The sequence below is a fragment of the Manis javanica genome, chromosome 18 (assembly GCF_040802235.1).
Source record: "Manis javanica isolate MJ-LG chromosome 18, MJ_LKY, whole genome shotgun sequence".
NCBI classification, from domain to species: domain Eukaryota; kingdom Metazoa; phylum Chordata; class Mammalia; order Pholidota; family Manidae; genus Manis; species Manis javanica.
In genome coordinates this window covers 6709849-6729965 of record NC_133173.1, presented here as the reverse complement: position 1 = coordinate 6729965, position 20117 = coordinate 6709849, and the positions used below count along the sequence as shown (strand labels likewise).

At 39.3% G+C, this 20117-nt stretch overlaps 1 protein-coding gene across 11 annotated transcripts in view; it reads left to right on the top strand.

Moving 5' to 3' along the window:
- Positions 1-20117, top strand: part of AGBL1 (AGBL carboxypeptidase 1) — an 822820-nt gene that overhangs the window by 349823 nt on the left and 452880 nt on the right. For all 11 annotated transcript variants that reach the window (XR_012127046.1, XM_073226990.1, XM_073226992.1 and 8 more), the window contains exons 20-21: positions 5401-5532; positions 15287-15463. Coding sequence is in view for 10 of the 11 variants with exons in the window: in XM_073226990.1 (XP_073083091.1) it covers positions 5401-5532; positions 15287-15463 (309 nt within the window). In the remaining variant the exon portion in view is untranslated. The remainder of the gene's footprint in view (positions 1-5400; positions 5533-15286; positions 15464-20117) is intronic.

The window sequence follows — 20117 nt, the reverse complement described above, 5'->3', positions numbered from 1 at the left end:
TGAACAAACGCCTTCCATTACCTACCTGGTCCTTAACTTAATATGTAAAGGCCTCCTTTCTAGAGACTAAGGAATGAATGGGAGGAAATACTGCATTAAAATATCAGGACTTCGGTCTCTTGGAAACACATGCATGTATTTGTATCATGTATTACTTTTAAGTGCATGGATCACAACTGTTCACCTTGATAACTTCTCACAAAATGAACACACCATGTAACCACCAACCAAATCCGGAAAAAGAAATGATCAGCCACCTGGAGATACCCTCAAACATGAACACTACCCTAATTTCTATCACCGTATTAATTTTGCCTCTTTTTGAACATCACATAAAGGAAATCATGTGGATGTGCTCCTTGGTGTCTAGCTTGTTCTTTCATTCTTAATGTTGAACTGGGGTTGTTTTTTGGTTGAATTATTATACCAAAATTAATTAACCCTTTTACTGCTTACACTTTTAGGTTAGTAAGAATAGTGCTGCTGTCTACATTCTTGATATATTCTGATGCTCCACGTATGCATTTCTAATGGAAAGATTGTAGAAAATGTATATATATTCAGGTTCAGAAGACCATCCCAAATTGTTTTCCAAAGTAATGGTATTAATTTATAGTCCCACAAGCAGAGTTCATTTCTGCATGCTCAGTATCCTGGTCAGCATTTGGCATTATCTGTTTTCGTGGTATTAGCTGTCTTAATAACCCATTAGATGCAGTAGCATCTCACTGTGGTGTTTAAATTTTATTTCCTTGATATCAGTGAGGTTGAGTACACTTTCATTTGCTTAACAGCCATTTGGAAATTCTCTTTTGTGAAATGTCAATCCAATTTCTTTGAGTAAAACTACTGTAATCATTGACATAAAGATTTTTATGTGAGCATACATTTTCATTCCTTTTGGGTAAGTATAAAAGAGTGACATTGATAGATTATAAGGTAAGTGCATGCTTAACTTTGTAAGACACTTCAGAATGATAGACCTGCAAAGATGGAATCTTGTCCCATGCTAATCTGCAAAGATTAGTTTCATCATGTCCTTGGCTTGAGCACTAGTCAGTGGGAAATGGGATGCTAGTAATCCTTGTCATGCAATGACATCACAATTATTCGAGTTGTCAACTTGGTTTACTGTGATGATTGTCAGCGCAGAAAGTGCCTTGGGAACTCAAATGACTGCTACCACTGACCACTATGGCAGTAATGAAGACTGTGAATACTTAGATTTTTAAATGCATTTGAGTGCTGATGGAAAGAAAATGACCAAATTAGATTCCTGAACTCTCAGCTCAATTTATTATTTGAGAACCAAAGAGCTTCTATGACAGCCATAAAATAATATTTTATTATCTATAGTCACAGGGACTAGTATTGCTGAGAATTAACAAAAATTAATTGCGTGGGTTGCACATTACAAAGCTAATTGCTGAGTTTCTCACATGAAGGTTTGGAGCCGATTTGTAAATAATGGGATCCTGGAACTTGAAATGGGGGCATATGTCTGTGCTTAAATGAAACAAATGACAAATGACAACCCCAAGTCATTTGAGCCTCATTTATCAGTGGAAATGCTATCAGAGGAGACTAGAGTCTGTGCTTTAAGATCCTGTGATAACCTCATTTGGAGCAGATGCCTTGAAAGAGGATGCCTACTTTCTTCCACAACCACCCCATCTTGCCATCTTAGCTTGTAAGTAGGATCAATAATCAGCATCCTGGAAGATGAGTACACACCATGACTCAGGAGGAAAGAGCTTCCATACCAAAAGAATTGCAAAACTCTGCCAATAATATGCATCATCAGAAACCTGGGCCACATACGAAGGAATGGATTCTAAGAGTATTAAACCAAGAGGGACACATAACACTAGATCGGCTGACTTTATTGATATGAATACATATTTTAATTCCAGACTTAATTTGTTAACTTGGGCAGCTAGATGAGGCTCTAACAGGGTACTTAGTTGGTTGACTGAAACTTGTAGCTCAGTCATAGCCTATATTAAGTGAGGCTGAGGTATCAGAACTTCCCTGGCATAATGTGCAAGTGGGAGTCCAAAGTCTTGGGGAAATAGGAATGTGTAGTGGATTTATCTTGTGAGACCTGCATACCCACCCCCACCCCCACCCCCATCTATGAGGAGGCTCAGAAGACATTCTGTCCAATAGGCAGTGAGACATATATGAGTGACAGGAGCATCTTCATTCAAACTCTGCAGTTGCTCTTTCTTGAAGGTCAGGTCTGTAAGGGATGTGAGTATTGAGCTGGAGTGCCTGGTGTGGATGGAGACGATGGAATCCCAGAGTAGCAGAGGTCAACTGGTAGCACTTGTTACCAGTTAATTTCTTAACTACCAGAGGAGCATGGGCATGTAAAGCAACACACTCCTCTTTATCTCAGATAGTAGTTCTTATTCTGATGTCCTACTTTATAACTAATATAACTTCTCAGCTATCTTTTGTTTAGTCTTTGCATATTATATCTTTTTACATCTTTTACTTTTAAGCTATCTATATCTTTACATTTAAATTGCATTTTTTAGACAGAATATATTTTATCTTCCTCTTATATCCAATCTAACAGTCTCCATCTTTTAAAAACTGTATTTTGACCTTTTACATTTAGTGGGATTGTTGATATGTGTGATTTGTTCAGACTGAAATTTACCATCTTGATAGTTGGTTTCTATCTGTTTCACCTGTTTCAAGAGTTTTCTATCTTTTCTGATTTTTCTTGTATTAATTGAGCATTTTTAGGATTCTAGTTTATCACCATGAATGAATATTATATAAACTCCTTAAAATGTATTTATTATTTGCCCTATTGTTTATGATACCCATTTTTAATTAATCAGTCTACCTTCAGATTATATTTTACTCTTTCAGGTATGGTATGATGACCTTACAATAGTATATTCACAATTTCTTTCTCCCAAATTTTATGTTATTATTGGGATAAAGTTGCTTTTACATAAACTATAAACATACACTACATTACAATTATTTTGCTTTAGATCCTCAGTTACATTTTAGAGAAATAAAATTAAGGAAAAAAGAAAAAGGAAAAAATTATTTTACTTTCATGTATTTTATTTCCAGTGTTTTCTGGTGGTTTGATTCAAAGGGACTAAAATGAAAACTCAGCGACTGAGATAAAATTTTTGAGACAAAACTGAACTTTGGGAATAATAATAAAGGGAGAAATGTGGGATCAACATATAAATCAAGTACAAAAATCAAACGAATATTCATATTTGACCTGATTGTTTATAGTTCATAACGCGTTATCAAAACCGAAAGTTTCTGTGATGAATGCCCTTGTACTGTTCACCATGTAAGAATTTATTCACTATGTAAGAATTCGTTCACCATGTAAGAACTTGTTCGTTATGCTTCAGAAGATTGGAGACTGATGAGAATTAGACTTGAGATGGATTAATGATTGTACATTGAGCATTGACCCCCGTATACTGAATTTTATTGTTGTTAACAACCATTTGATCAATAAATATGAGAGATGCCCTCTCAAAAAAAAAACAAAAAAACTGAACTTTGGGGCCCCAGACTGCTACATCAGGAATCCAAAAAGATAGATGCCTCACTTCAAAGGGGACCACATTCTCTAATGCCCTTTCATATGTGGCCAAGGAAGATAATGGAAAAATAAGCACCTCCCAAGGACAGAAGAAAGATCTGTAGAGAAAAAATTGCTGGAGAGCTACTGACAGGGAACAGAACTAGGGCCTCATCAACCAACTGGCCCCACCCAGTATATAGGAAACTCACAATGTTGGCCCATTATCATTTCAGAATTGTGGACAAGTGACTTTGTGACCATCATGTTCATCCTCTTTCAAACATCAGCATTTACTGGGGTAATGTTTCCATGTTAAGCCATTGTACATACAGGGGTAGAAGGCAGATAGATGACTTTCCTTTTTTATTCATGGACCAGGAGTAGGCACATAAGGGGTGTAGCAACTATCATGGGACCTTGGACTGAGAGTCTGATAGTGTGATGGAATGGGATGTCCAGAGTGTCTTTCTTGGGGAAGAGGTGAATATATTTTGTGTGTGGAAAGGAAAGAAGTAAATATTTAGACTACAAGGACAGCTTGTTGTAGCCGTCTACTTTTGCTAGATAACAAACCATCCCAACATTTACTGGCTTAAACAAAACTATGCATGATTTCTAATGATGCTGCATGAGAATTATCCAGGTGAACTGGTGATTCTTCTGGTGTGAGCCAGCTCAGTCAGGGCTGCGTGGTTGAAGATGAATTCATTCACAGGTCTAGTGGTGGGCTTGATATCAGCTAGGCCAGTGGGGGATGACTTTGTAGCATGTCTCTCATCATCCAGCAGGCTAGCCTATGTTCCTTCACCTGGCAGTTGTTTCAGGGTTCTCAGGAGCAGCTAAACAGCAAGCCCCAGGGATCAATTCCTTTACAATATTCTGTTTGCATTGTAGTTGCTAATCCTCATTGGCCAAAATATGTCACATGCCTAAATCCAGATTCAAGGGGCGAAGAAATATTCTCCATCTCTTGATGGAGGTGGAGCACAATCCATTGCAAGGGGCCAAGCATACTGGATGGGGAGAATCTGAAGTCATATTTTGTATTTTCTTATTTTTCTCAATTATTAGCATTCTCTCCTTATAAAAGAGCTTCACTTCATTGCCTTTTGTCACATGACTTGTAGAGCCACTATGTAGAAGGAATATACTTCCCATCCCACTGATAATAAGATTGTCTAGGTGACTTGCTTTGACCAATGACTTTGGTGTAGACCCGATGTTTGCCATGCTTCAGTAGAAGCTTTAAGAGCCATAGCATATTCTGCCTTTTATCTTCTCCCTTCTGTCACTATAGCAGCATATCCCAAATTGAGGCTGCTTCTTTAGCCTGGATCCTGGAATAAACAAGACACACTGGAAAACTTTCATTTACTGAGCCCCTGAGTTTGGTGGTCACTTTTACCACAAAAGATTTTAGGGAATAAAAGAAATTACAGTAATTTATTAGCTTCTCTTTTTTATATTTAATCTATTCCTTTAAAGTGGATATTTCATGTGACTTTTAAAATATTTAAAACTTTCATTTTTAAAAGGCTTTGTTCCTATTTCTCCTTCCAGTTCTGACCCTGTCTCCTCCCCAACTGCATGTAGATTTCTTGAAAGAGTTGTACATGATGTCCTGTTCAGTCCTGAGCATTTTTCAGTCTGTCTGCCTCCCTGATAGTTGTACTAATGTCACACTTGCCGAAATCACCAACAAGCCCCACATGGCTGGTTCTGCTGGGTAAACAGGGTCTACCTGAGAAAGTTGACATTTTAAAGACTTAAGAAACCCACAGACCTGACCTGAATTTCCTTTCTTGTTTGTTTGGCCGTTGTAGGTCTTCTGTGATTTCCACGGCCACTCTCAAAGGAAGAATGTGTTCCTCTATGGCTGCAGCATTAAGGAGACCTTGTGGCAAGCAGAGTCCACAGTGGACACCTCTGCTCTCTTGGAAGATGTCAGCTACAGGGTAAGTCACTGGGAGAATGACACCAGACCTTTTGGCGTCTATGTTCTTGTCGTTGAGATACATGCCCTACCCATTGTTTTTCCTAAATAACATTTTGATTATTTTAACTGTAGAGTTATAATACAAGCAGGTTGGAAGCATGTACAACTTCTCCACATTTTAGATGAATAATGCTTTACGACCTCATTGCTTTGAATTTGTTTTCTATATGATACGATAGAGTGCAAAGGGCATGAGAACTGGAGACAAGATACCGCATTTTAATGCCTGGCTTTACATTTATTAACTGGGCGCCTATGAGTCATTGACATCACCTCTCTGAACTGCCATTTTATCACCAATAAAATGAGGATAGTAAAAATACTGCCTTGGTTACATGTTTATGGGAAGAACAAAATGATACTGAATATGAAAAGATCTTAAATAAATATGGAAGGATGAACAATTTAAGGTATTGGGCCATTCATAGCCCTCTGCATGAGCATGCTATAAAAAGCAGAGTGGGAATCCCCTGACCCTAATTCTATTTTTCCGGGGTGCCAGTGGCTAGAGCGTAACTATTTCTCCCACTGAACCACAGGGGAAGTTGACGAGGCATAAAGCAGGAAGGATCTCTTCCTGTCGGTATAAATTGAATGAGCTGATGATTACGGGGTCCAGGAAGAATCAGAAGAGGCAGAGTTGTCTAAACATAAAATAAAAACTGGTCTCTATTTCAAATTTATGTAGAAAATGGAGAAAAATTGTTGTGATGAAAAAACCTACACTTCTCCTCCTGTGTGTCTTTTTCCTTTTCTTTCACACAAAGGCTACACTTCTGACACTTCCCGTCACCCAGTGTATGGGTGTTTTTCTCCCAGCAATTAATTCTGTGACAACAGCTGGGTGTCCTACAATTTAATTCAATTCTGACCTTATCTACCTGGAGATAGTGTCAGATCCCACAGGGTAAGGGTTCAGTCTCAGGAGACGGCCCCCCACTTCAGAGGACAATGCAAGCAGTAGATCCCCAGGTCATCCACAATTTCTGACTTACAGTCTGATGTGGCTGTAAGTCAGAGGCACCCATGACTTCCTCCCCCGTGGATTCAGTTATTTTCTAGAACAGCTCACAGAGCTCAGGGAAACACTTATTTACAGTAATCAGTCTATTAAAAGATAGAATAAAGGCTAAAAAGGAAGAGTCAGGTAAGAGATACGCAGAGGGAGGTCCGGGAGGGTGCTGAGCCCAGGAGCTTCTGTCCCTGTGGAGTTGGGGGGCATCACTCCCCAAGTGTGTGGATATGTTCACCAACCTGGAGGCTCTTTGAACCCATATTATTGGGATTTTAGGGAGGCTTCCTCAGGTAGCTGTGATCAGTTATTAACTCCATTTCCAGCTCATTTCCCTTCTCTAGAGAATTACTGATCAGCCCCATGCCAGGAGCCATGCAGAAGCCCACCCAGAGTCATCTCATTAGAACAAAAAGTGTCCCTGGTCTTCTTATCACTTAGGAATTCACGAGGGTTTTAGGGGCCCTGTGTCAGGACCTGGGGATGAAGAACAAATATGCATTTCCTATTATAAATCACAATATTACAATTTTGATGGTACCTACCTCTTCTAAATCCATTATTTTTCTGGATGTATGAATTTACTGTGTACAAATGGCTTCATCCCCAGGTTTAATGAATATTAAAAGAGGTAAAAATCCACCAACTACTATTTTACCTGCAAATATTTCCATTAATCCCAGAGTTTTTCTTTGTACTCTTCATTCCTGTCTAACAGAAACATACTGCTGCTGCAGAGCTTCCCTAAGGCTGTTGGTGCAGGCTCAACAGCTTATCCTCCATGTCCTATTTGCTCTAAGGCTCAGCCATGGTAATGGGGATTTTGATACATAATTAGAATCTAAAAAAAGCGAGAAAGAAAGAGAGAGAAAAGTAAGTTAATTCTAGCTTTAAAAAATATCAACCAGTGAAAATTTCATTGCATGGGATCATTAGCAGATTTGAGATGTCAGGGGGATGAATCATTAAACTTAAAGATCAATCTAAAATTACTGAACTAAAATAACAGCAGAAAGAATATGAAGAAAATAAACAGTCTCAGAGACCTCCCTGTAGGACCCCATCAAGCCTAATTCTGTTGAAGTAATTCATCAGGAAAGTATCATGAATACATGCAAATGTCCCCAACATATATGAGCAAAAGTAGAATTGAGAGAAGAAAATTTAAAAATTCACTGAATCAGTGGATATGTTAACACACTTCTCTTAATAATAGGCAAATAGAAAATTAGTTATTATACAGAATACCTGATGTAATTGATGCATATATAACAATTCTCAAGACAAAAATATGCGTTCTTTCTGAAAGGACATCAAAATTATCCTCGGTAGACCATGTGCTAGGCTAAAAAATAAGTCTCAATATATCTTAAAGGACTGAAACCATACAAGCACATTCACTTACCATAACACAATTAAATTAAAAATCAACTTTTTAAGGAATTTGGGCATATTTCTGAATATTTAGAAATTAAATAAGTTAATTTATTAGGGAATAATAAAGGAAATTAGGTTGTATCTTGAACTGAATAAAAATAAAAGAAAACATGTATCAAAATTTATGGTCAGCAAACTGATAACCCTTTAGTTAGACTAAGAAAGAAGACACAAGTTATCAAAAATCAGGAATGAAAGGGGACTTTATGACAGGCCTTCTAGAGTGTGAATGAATATTATTAACAACTGTATGCTGACAATTGAAAAGTTCTGAGGAAGACACAAATTACCAAAACTGACTCAAGACATAAAATCTAATAAGGCCTATTTTAAATAAATAAATTATATTGATAATTAAAAATCTTTCCACAAATGAAATGTAGCCCAAATGTACTTGTAATAAATAATACTAACTATAAACAAATTATTTCCAAAAAGTAGAGGAGAAACATTTCCCAACTCATTTCATGAGGCCTGTATTACTTTGATACCAAAGCCAGAAAAGATAGCACAAGGAAAGAGAGCAAATATCTCTCACACACACACCTATCCAAAATGCTTACAAGTGTGAAAATCAAGTCCAGCAGTGTATGAAAATCATTATTCACTGTGGCAAAGTGGGGTTTATCTCATGAGTGAGATTGGTTTAACTTTTAAAGTCAAATACTGTTCTACTCCTGGTAAATAAGCAAATGGCAAAAACTACATCATTATCTCAATAGATGCAGAAAAAGCATTTGACAAAATTAAACATCCATGCAAAATAAAATCTCACAACAGACTAGGAATAGAAAGGGAATTCTTCAGCCTGAATTTGAGCATCTAAAAAACGTCCTGGAATTACAGTCATGCTTAATGGTGAAAGACTAACCTCCTTCCCCATATGATCGGGAACAAGGCGAGAATGTTTCTGTCACCATTTCTATTTAAAATTTTACTGGATATTCTAGCTGGTTTAATAAGACAAGAAAAATATTAAAGAGAAACAGGTTTGAGAAAAGCCAAAGTGTCTTCACAGGTGACATACAGTATCTTAGGTAGAAGATTCTAAGAAATCTGCAAAATAAACTACAGGAATTAAGCAAATTTAGTAAGGTCACAAAATGCATGATCAATATAGAAGTTGATTTTATTTCTAAATGAACAATCTGGAAATGAAATTAACAAAAAAATCCATTTGCAATAATATAAAAAAGATTAAGTCAATTAGGAACAAATTAAACAGAAAATAGTGCATTAATTTTACACCATAAACTGCAAAACACTGTTGAGAAGAATTCAAGGAGATCTATATAAATGAGGAGATTATCAAGTTCATGGATTATTTTTTTATAGATTTAATACAATTCCTATCAAAATCTCAGCAGACTTTTTGTTGATATCGAGAAGCTCATCTTATAATTTATGTGGAAATGCAAAGAAACTAGAATACCCAAAGAAATTTTGTGAAAGAAGAATAAAGCATTTATATTACATGACTTCAAAATTTCACATGAGCTCAAATCGATTAAGCTATAGTAATTATGAAAGTATGGTATTGGCGTAGGATGGATATAGATCAACAGAACAGATTAGAGAGAGCAGAAATACACTTAACATATCTGTAGGCAATAGATTTTTGGCAGAGTTAATTTAGGTATTTACTTAATACCATATATAAAATTTAACTTAAATTATAACCCTAAGTGTAAGTACTAGGCTTTTAAACTCTAGAATGTAACCTACTAGAAAAATCTCTGTATGCTGTCTTATTTGATTAATCAATTCTATCTTACCAAGAACCCCAAAAGTATAAGCTGTAAAAGAAAAAGTTGATATACTGGACTTTATTGAATTCAAAGTTTTGCTCTTCAAAACTCACTATTAATAAAGTGGAAAGACAAGCCACAGATTGGGAGAAATATTTGCAAATCATGCATCTTATAAAGGATTTGTATCCAGAGTATATAAATTTTTACAAGCCAGTAATAAGAAAATCATCCAATTTTTAAACAGGGCAAAAGATGTGTTTGGACTCCTCATCAAAAAGAATGTATACATGTCTAATATTAGCAATGTAATTATTCATTAGGTAATTGCAAATTAAAATGATGGGATAGTGCTACACAATGACTAGAATGGCTATAATAAAAAAAAGAGACCATATATCCACATAAAGACTTGTACTTACGTGTTCATAGCAGCATTATACACAGTATCCCCTAACTGGGAAAAACCTAGGGTCTGCCAAATTGTGAATGGACCAGCAAAGCATGGTATTCTCATACACAATGTAGTCACGTGTATGTTCATTCATACAATGGTGTATTCAGACAATGGAAGCTTATTCAGCAATAAAAAGGGACAAGCTACTGACATGTATGATAACACAAATGAACTTAAAAAGAAGCCAGAATTTAAACAAATGTATGGTTTAATTCATAGGAGATTTCTGAAAATGGCAAAACTATGGAGTTGAAAAGCAAATTCCCAGTGCAGGATTGACTGGAAATGACCATGAAAGAAATTTTAAGGTGGTGAAGGTGCCCTAAAACTGGACAGTGGTGATGGTTGCAAAATTGTGTACATCTACTAAAAAATCATCAAACTGTACACCTACCTCCATAAACCTGATATATGTATTTTTGAAAGCAAACGTTTATTGATTACTTACCATGTGCCAAGCAGTGTTATAGGTATTTATGTAACAAAGTTCAGTAAAGCATGAACTTCTGAAAAATAATAGCTGGGGAGAGAGGAATAATTCTGGAAACTTAAAATAGAGAATAATAACTACGAGAACAGAAATATTACAGGTAACACAGGAAGGATAGATTAACTCTGTATTGCTGCAAAGTTGGGTAGATCTCCCCCCTCAGCTGGCTTCAGTAGACAATATTTTGAGGGATAAATATGAGCAGTGCTAGGATGTTCCACAAAGAAAAATATGTGTCATGGATAATTTTCAACTTAAGTCTGATTTCAAGAGAAACCTGAAAAAGCAGAATGACATGAATTCTTTAGTAATTACAATTTGAACCTTAAAGAACTGTAATCACCAGTCGTGGATAACAGTGAATTGACGCCAGGTCTTCTGCACTACTACCTGGGCAGTGTCCCCAGTTAGTGACATTTTCTGTCATTGATCTTCTTCATGAATTCCCAAATTAAATAGGCATTAATTCATTGAATCTTATTCTGTATTTTAGAAGGTAAAATAATAGAGGATGCTTAACAAATGTTTGTTGAATGAATAGGTACTTTTCATAACCTCCCACTTCACATATGAGGGAAGGAGATACAGAGATGAGATCATTTTCTGAACATCACATAGTTACCAAGAACTGGGGTTGGGACCCAGGTGGTTTGGAAACAGAGTCCACACTTCTAGATTCTGACCTCAGTGACCTTATAAAGGGTGTGTTGAATCAGAGAGAAACAAAACCTGAGTTGACACCTCTGTAGTTTACAATTAATATGATTAGAGCAAGAATAAACCCTTGTTCGGTGCTTGTAAAGAAGGGTTATTTGAATTAAAACAAAGGAAGTATACAATGCAAAGAGAGACTTTAAACTTTTTTTTAATCTTGAAAGGTTGAACGTTTGAGTGCAGTGACTTCCCACTCTTCCAAACCTTTACACATCAGCAAACTCCAAAGTGTAATAATAATAATAATAATAATAATAATAATAATAATAACAACTCCCATTTATTGGAGCTTCTAAGCACTTTACTCCCTTACTCAAGATTGGGAATATTATTATCCCTTTTCTCCTTTATGATGACAAAAACTAGGACTAGTCAAGTTAAATGACTTACTCAAAGTCCAGTACTGTACAGTGTCAATCCACAACTCTGACTTTCAGTTTCTAGGCCCAGCCATACCCTTGCCACATGCTTGATCCAGAGAAAAGAGAAGACATTTGAGTTCCGTAGAGCTGACCGTAGGGACTTCCTGTGGAGCCCTAGAGGGGGCTCCTCTCCAGAAATGAGCTCTGAGCTAGAAGCGATCTGGTGAGTTCAGAGTCAGTATATCTGTGAGAGTCACACCTTCTTTGAATTTGGGGAATCAGACAGAGCTGAAAGGGTCATCAGAAAGTAAATGAATTAAAATCCAGCTTGCGCTTTTAAGTGTCTCGAAACCAGAATAATTGGATCCGAATCATCCTTTCCCCCCTGAGCTAAGGCTATGCCTCATCGATTGCTCCCGGATAAATGGACTCTGTGTCCATGGGGATGCAGAAGACTCATTCTTGGGCCACTTCTGGACTAGTTTTTAAATCCCTGCCAGGTTTGTGTTGGGACCATGCTAAGTGCTCACCCCCGTGCCGTGCCCAATATGTACATTATCTCAGGTATTCCTTCTAACAACTCTCATAGGGAGATGTTAATTCTCCCATTTTGCAGATGAGGTGTTTATGCCTCAGGGGAGCTGAGTAGCTCATGTGAAGTCATACAGAAAGTACATGGGGGAGTGGGGCTCAGTCTGGTCTGTCTGACTCTTTCCTTCCTGCCTTTAACCCCTGGTCCAGGAAGGTTCTGGGCTGCAGTGGTAGCTCTGCTCCTGAATAGAGTCTCTAGTATGCATTCCAAAGCCTACTTTTAGAAAATGAGAAAGAGCCACAAAAAGAAGTGAGCTTTTCCTGAAACTGTGTTTATAATAATTATGCATGATATTACAATGAATTGGATTACCTCTTGCATATTGGACATGTTACGTCTTATTTAAACCTCTTTATATACCTGGGGGATGGCAATACCTCATTTAAAAAGCAGATACTCACAGTGGTTAAACTATGCTTGAGTGATGTGAATTAGAACACCTGGGTTAAAATTCCCTTAGTAGCTCTGTGATGATTGAAAAGATACTTGTCTGGCCTCTGCATAATGAGATTATATCAGAATTTACCTCAAAGACTTGTGATGATTAAATGCATTAATGCATGGAAAAGTCACAGTAAGCAGTTAGTGAGAATATGTCTATTGTGATTTTTAAGTTTTGGAAACTGAGATTAAATTTAAGGACACAGAGTAAAAGGCAGGGGAAGAGATGAATGTCCCAAGTCTCCTTTCCACACTGAAGATGGGAAACCTCCGAGCGCATTGGGGCAAGGCCTCGGGAGATCAGTTCACAGGAAGAGCCCATCTATTTCCTATATATTTATAAAACAAAACAAAACAATCCCCAGTCATCATAGCTACAGTCATCTTCGTTTCTTACTCTGACATAGATCAATTTGTGTGGAGTCAGAAGGACATGGAATTAGGACTTTACTGTAAGTACTGTAGCAGTTTTAGAGTCTATTATTTAATGCATGAATAAAATGAATGGAGATATAAGAGGGGTGCTCCGATTGTACCTTGTAAGTCCCGCATCCTCCAGGCTCCAAAGAAGGGATCAGAGATTCCAGTAAAGCTCTCCAAAATACTGTATTTGAACGTGTGGTCATTTGGACAGGGGCTATACGAGCTAAGAAAACCAGGTTCATACAAATAAGAAAGGAGAGGTCATTTAAATGATGCCAGCTTAGACTTTTTGCAACAAAGTAGAACATGGATAAATTAAAACTATTTTCAAGAATTTTCCTTCGCTTTAGTTGCATGATATATAAATATATATAATATAGACTTACATATATATATTCTATGTATTTTATGTCTATGTAGGCAGTCCCCTAAGGGTCTGGACTAACAGATTCTATTTATTGCAATGAATAACTATGGTGTGTCCTCTATGAGTGGCACAGCTTCACAGACAAAGATTTTCTTTTGAAAAAGACACAGACCTGAACTTATGGAACTTCTAAGCTGCAGAGGAGATAGAAAATAAACAACAAATTACATAAACACTAATTTTACCATAATTATAATGAATGCTTTGAAGGAGAAAAATGGGTTGAGGGATGATAGGGAGAGAGAGACAAGAGTGGATTGAAATCAATTAAGGGATAATTGTAGAAAATCAAGTGAGGATAGCATTAGCATTTCATTTTGCCTGTCCAAATGATGCCATAGGCCCAGAGGCTATGGGAACTTAAAAGATCATACTCAATTATAGGAATAATTATGTTAATATGTACTTATATATCATTTGTAATTATGTTAATCTATAGTTGTATATCAAATGCAATTTATAATTAATCATATTAACCCTTCTATTAATATAATTAAGGTGTCTTAAACATCAGGACAGTAAGAATTGGACATATTAAGAGATCTACTCAATGTTCTGGAAATTAACTGTACTTTTTAAAAAATAATTCCTTAATTCAGATTCTCTTTCTGCTTCACTACCTCCTCCCCACAGTTTGTCTGAAGCCTAAAGTTTCACTGTTATCTAATGTACATACTTTAATATTGTGTCACAATTTTGTGGATATTCCATCAACAATGAAGTGAGAGAACTCCTTCTCATTAACGCTGCAAAAGTTCTGGGACTCAATGCAATATTTCTGCTAATGTAAAAACCTGGTGTCCGTCAACTCTGAGTCATTGTCCTAGGTGGGAGGGGGCGGGCCAGGGACTGGAAGCTCCACTCTGTTGATCAGACAGTGACAAGGGTATACAGATGCCTTCCAAATGGATCTTAAGTGGTCTGGCATCAAGTTTTTCTTCCTAGGAAAGGTGGAATATATGAACCCAGGAGGATGGACTTTCAGGTATTTTATAATTGGTCAGATTTATGATTAAAATAATAACTCAGAATGAGTCTAAATCATTCGTTTTGGCAATTACATGCTCCTAGGAAGCAAGTGAACTTCACATGAGCCCTGCTTAGGCATCATCAGTGGTCTCTATCTACTGAGATAAGTGAACAATCCTTAGTTTGATTTTTAGAGCTAGAAAATAGTGAGGCTGGTGGGAATCACTCTAAATTTCAGATCCTTCTGGAATTTGTAGCTTTCTATGGGGCTCAACTCAGGAATGGATGAGGCTGGCTGGATGTGTGCAACAGTGGTCCAGAGCAATGTGGAACGATGGAGTTTGAAAGGTCGTGGCCTTTGGAGCTGGCCAGGTTAGCGTTTGGATCCCATTCGAGCCATTTGTCATTGCAATTAGGCTCTATTTCTCTCTCACTTTTCTAAGCCTCAGTTTCCTCATTTTTAAAATAATAAAAGACCCCACGGATATCCATTTCTTAGGTGACACAAGATTTTCAGTAGCATATATTCAGTGGTTGATATATTGAAATGCTCAATAAATGTTGAGAAGTAATTTTTTATGACATGCATTTCTAATCACCTAATTCATCGTAATTTGATTTATTATTATTATTTTTTGTAGATGCTTCCTAAAATCCTCGATAAACTGGCGCCAGCATTCACAATGAGCAGCTGCAGCTTCCTCATTGAGAAATCCCGAGCCTCCACCGCCCGGGTGGTGGTGTGGAGAGAGATGGGGGTGTCCAGAAGCTATACCATGGAGAGCAGCTACTGTGGCTGCAACCAGGGCCCCTATCAGGTATGTGAGGCCGTGGGGTACACAGGCGTTCTGTCCAGGAGCAATACGGTGTTTCAGGGGGCTCTCACAGACCCTTGATTCTTGCTTTCTCTCTGGAAAGAGGAAGATGTCCCCAGATAGAGTCTGGCCCAGGTACCCAACCTTGTAGAACTAGTTCAATGGTTGCTTTTACTGGCCACACAATCTGTGTTGATCCTAGAAGCAATTCGTGTCGCCCGCTGATTTGATTTCTCAGTCATGTGCCCTTGCAGCAAGTGGCAGGGAGCCTCCCTTGGACGTGCACCCCCATGCACCAGGTTTTTGCGAACCTCTGCCTGGCCCTGTTGTGTGCATGGGGATCTCTTGCTACCTCTTGCCACAAGTGGATGAGTTCCCTCTGCATTATAAATGGTGTAGGTTAGGGCATGGATAGTGTCCATATGTACGTGTGTTGTGTTTCTTTGTCTTTGGTGCTTATCTAAAGCAGCAGCTCTCTATTAACCTGCTGGCACCAGAGCACCGAGAAATGTGTGCTTGACAAGGGCTCCCCAAGATGAGTGGGTCTTGGATTCCTGCTCCAGTGTCAGGGGAAGGGCCCCTGTAAATCACATTGTTACTGCAGCTCTATTAGCTGCAACAGCAGGCTCTGCGGGCTGTGGGTCCCACTCCCCTGCTAGAGGAGCGTAAATAAAGGACATTGTTACAGTGCTGTGGTAATAGATTCTTTTAAATTACTGAGGCAAGCTGACAGCTATTCCTTGGTGACTTCATTCCACCTCAAGAATACCTGGACCTCACCAGCATTGAAGCTCATTGTATTGGCTTTGATGCGCCTTTTGGAACAGCCAGGAAGCTCTTGGCACTGATGGAACCCTGAGCTGGTAGAAATCTGTTGGCTATCAACAGGAGTGACGGGTGATGGCCTCTCTCTTACTTCCCACCTGGTCATAGGGTTTGCTTGACACAGGGCCACGGAACCATTCTGACCCATAACTTCTGTTGAACACCTGGGTCATCTAAACAGCTGCTGAGGGGAATCCTTTTATTATTGAATGCATATGTTATTAGACTTAATTAACCCTTACTTGCCCACATTGATATTGATGCAGAATAACAGGAAGAGTGGGGGCATCAGAAGACCCCACTCTTCGTCTCACCCACACTGCTGCAAACTACTGACCTCTGTGGCCTTGTGTGTGTTTCATATGTCATCAAGCAATGCAGATATTAATTAAAAATATCATATATCATCTATGCAGATATGAATTTATAATGTTTCCTCCTCTTCCTCTCACATGAGATTTTTGTAAAGGCCGAATGACAATGCATGTGTGAATATAGTTGGAGATTCTATCATCAGAAACTTTGGCGCTCAAAACCCACAGGATTGGAAAAAGTAAACCTAGGATACGTGTGACTAGGGACTATGGATATAGATGGGACCCTTTCTAGCTGGAGGGCTCTTGATGAAACGGGGGCCAGTCCCCTTGTTTAAGTGACAACTTTGTGCGTCTCTCACAGATTCATTAGGCTGATGACTTTCACTGACTTTGTTCCTCCAAACACTGATTCAGACTCACAGCTTCTAGTCACGTAAGCATCAATGCCATTCACAATAAATCAACGGGTAATTCAAAGTCCTTTGGAGGTGTGATCTGAAAAACTAAACGACCTGTAGCTTCAGGCCCGCACCAGCTCTCCTGAGACAAGCACTGCGGCTGTTAGACTTGACAAAGGACGAACGAGGTTTGCCCAGGGGGATGGCTTTTTGCATTATCAGCTCGGCATTTGCCCTGTGAAAATGCCCACATGGCCTGCGCACGGGTCTCTGAGAAAGAATGAAATGGGAAGAGGCCAGTGGAAGACCGAACAGTGTAAAGCCCGCTTTCACATCAACAATCCCACATCTATGTGAAACTCTCTCTGAATAGATTTCTCCTTCCCTTTGTTTTTCTGTCCTTACAAACATTACTGAGTAACTGCGCAAGATGGCAGAGAGAAAGCCAATGGTGAGTAATTTCACATACAGGGAGCCCACCCTGGGGAGAGGAAGCCAGCCCAGAGTTGGGGGTTCTGCTAACTTTTGTTTGAGATGTGTGATGAACTCTATGAGCCATAAGCAGTATAGAAATTTCCATCCCAAGCGTAATATGTGAATGATTTTAATACATTGAGAAGCAGAGTCCTGTTGGGTCCTGAGGTTATTATTCTGAGGTCATCTTTCCATTTTTTGTTTAGCATTACCATTTATCCAAAAGATGGAGGCTACTTAAACACACCCGCGAGGGGCATTCCTTCCTTCTTTCCTAAGAATGAGAGTATTTTTGCAGTTTCTCTGGTTAACATGGCTTTAAAGTAGTTCCAATCACTTCTCCCTGAGCACACGAAGTACCTGATTTGTTAGTACTGAAATGAAATAACATTTCTTACAGTGACATTTATGTTGGAACTGCATTAAAGAACACAAGCTATTACCTTCAATAATTATTAATATGATATTTTCTCTTTTCCAGCCTATAGTTGGCTAATTAAAAAAACATCTCTTTTTGTTCTTTGTGTTCTAGTCTCTATTGCTAGGTTATACACGTAGCTCCCTAATTTGTCTATAATGTGGCCATCCCACCCACTGAGAGAGTCCCTTTTCCTATGAGGGACTGGCCCAAAGCTGTGGAAGCTGTTGAGCAGAGGCCAGAACAGAGTGGTGCATCCTCTCAGGCCTCATTTTTCAGAGGTGTCCTGTCTATGTGGACAACTCTGCACCTAGCACTGCGTGTGTGTGACCTGGGGTCACATACATGGTGTGTTTGTACATACAAAGGCGTGTGACAGGGTTAGGATGATAATGTGAGGGCTCCCACCCAATCAGGCTGTTGTCATGCCCCCGGGCAATCCTTGCTGATGGGGGAAGTGGGGGGGACGCCCCAGAAACCCATCCTCCCCGTCACTGCCAGAGGGCTCGTTCAGTCACCCATACCCGTGCCAGCCGCAGTCCTGATCATAATCATAATCCTGCATCATGTCTAGAGAAAATCCCACCCCTTATCTTGACATGTGAGACCTTTGACAATTTTCCCACTTTTTTTTCCCCACTCTTTTTTTAGACATTTTGTACAGTATAGAATAGGTGTTACATATGTGTGGTTTCCAAATGAATGAATAAAGAGGTGGAAAATGAATGGTGGGTCCAGTGGAGTGAGGTGATCACCCTCTCTGTCCACGGATAGCTAGAAAATGAGAAGAAATTGCTGTGGTCTGAACGTGATGAGAAGCTGTGCTAAAACGGAGGTTGTAAGAGTCTTGGCAATGGGGGGACCTGGAAAATGTGTGGGTGAAAGAGGAAAGGCATAAGAATGCAATGCTGAGACCTCAGACCTGTTTCTATACCCATGATTGAGAGCATCTAAGCGATCCTTTCCCAGAAGAAGGAGATTCTAGTCCAGGTGTGGAATCCCACGTGACCACATTCTAATAACAGATAATTAGCCAGGAAGACTGCCACCCATACACATGGGAGATGCTGTCGCACACTTAGATCCCTCTGCAGGATCACCCAGGTGTCCACTTGCCCAGCTGCTCACAGCTGTGTCCATCACCAGGACTGTCTGTAGCGGATGGAAGCTGCCTCAACCAGATCCATGGATCCTCTGTTGTGAGCAGCCTGCATCCAATGGCCAGTCTATGTTGGGGTACAAAGGACTAGCCTCTTAGGAGCCTAGTCGGGAAAGCTTTAGAGGGTCATTCCAGCTCCAGGCCTCACTGCTGGACTGGCCGGGGCCTCTGCTGCAATTGCATCACATTTCAACTCCCCCCTTCAGCCCAATTCTGCTTTCCTTGCCACTCACAGGTGACTGTGCCCCCAAAATCCTTCTGCCCCACAACTTCTGCAAAACAACTTGTAACAATATTTCAAAAAAGCTTAGATTAGGAAACATTACTGTTGTGACTAAGTGCTTGTTGCAATGCGGTTTGATAGGGCTGAATTTCATGTAGGAAGTGAAATCGGCTCTGCTTGGCTTTCCGACTCCCAGTGTCCTCTCATTCATGCGCTGCCCCCGTTAGCCGCGTAGGGAACCTGGCCCTGCCCAGAGGAGAGCCTCTGGTGCCCTTGGCTACAGATGCACCACACCAGCCTCTTGCTCTGCCATCACATGGCCCTCCCCACTTGTCTACTGGTCTTTCTCCAACTTCTCTGCTTTTCTAAAAGGCCACTGGTCATATTGGCTTTAGGATACCCTGCTACTCCACTCTGACCTGGTCTTAATTAGTTACAACGTCAACAACCCTGTTTCCAAGTAAGGTCACATTCTGGGGTTCTGGGAGGGACATGAATTCTTGAAGAGACCCTCCACACTGGGCCAGGCAAGATGGTACAGAGCATATAGATCCAAGAACCAAAAAAGAGGTTATTTCTGTCCTTGTTTTCTCTCTTCCTGATGACTGAGAAAATGAAAAGGTTCATGTTTTCTTGGAACGTCTTGGGGGACAAGTGTGGGGGCCGTGCCATGTCTAATGGACGCTGATGAGCACCACCTGAGTAGGACACCAGCCAGTGCCTGAAAGTGGCAGTAACGATGGCAGATACACCTTTTGTACTTACTTCGTGTTGAGCTTTTTACATATGTTAAATGACTCCATCTCTTCTACCACGGGACAGACTTTTCAGAGTTGACTTTAT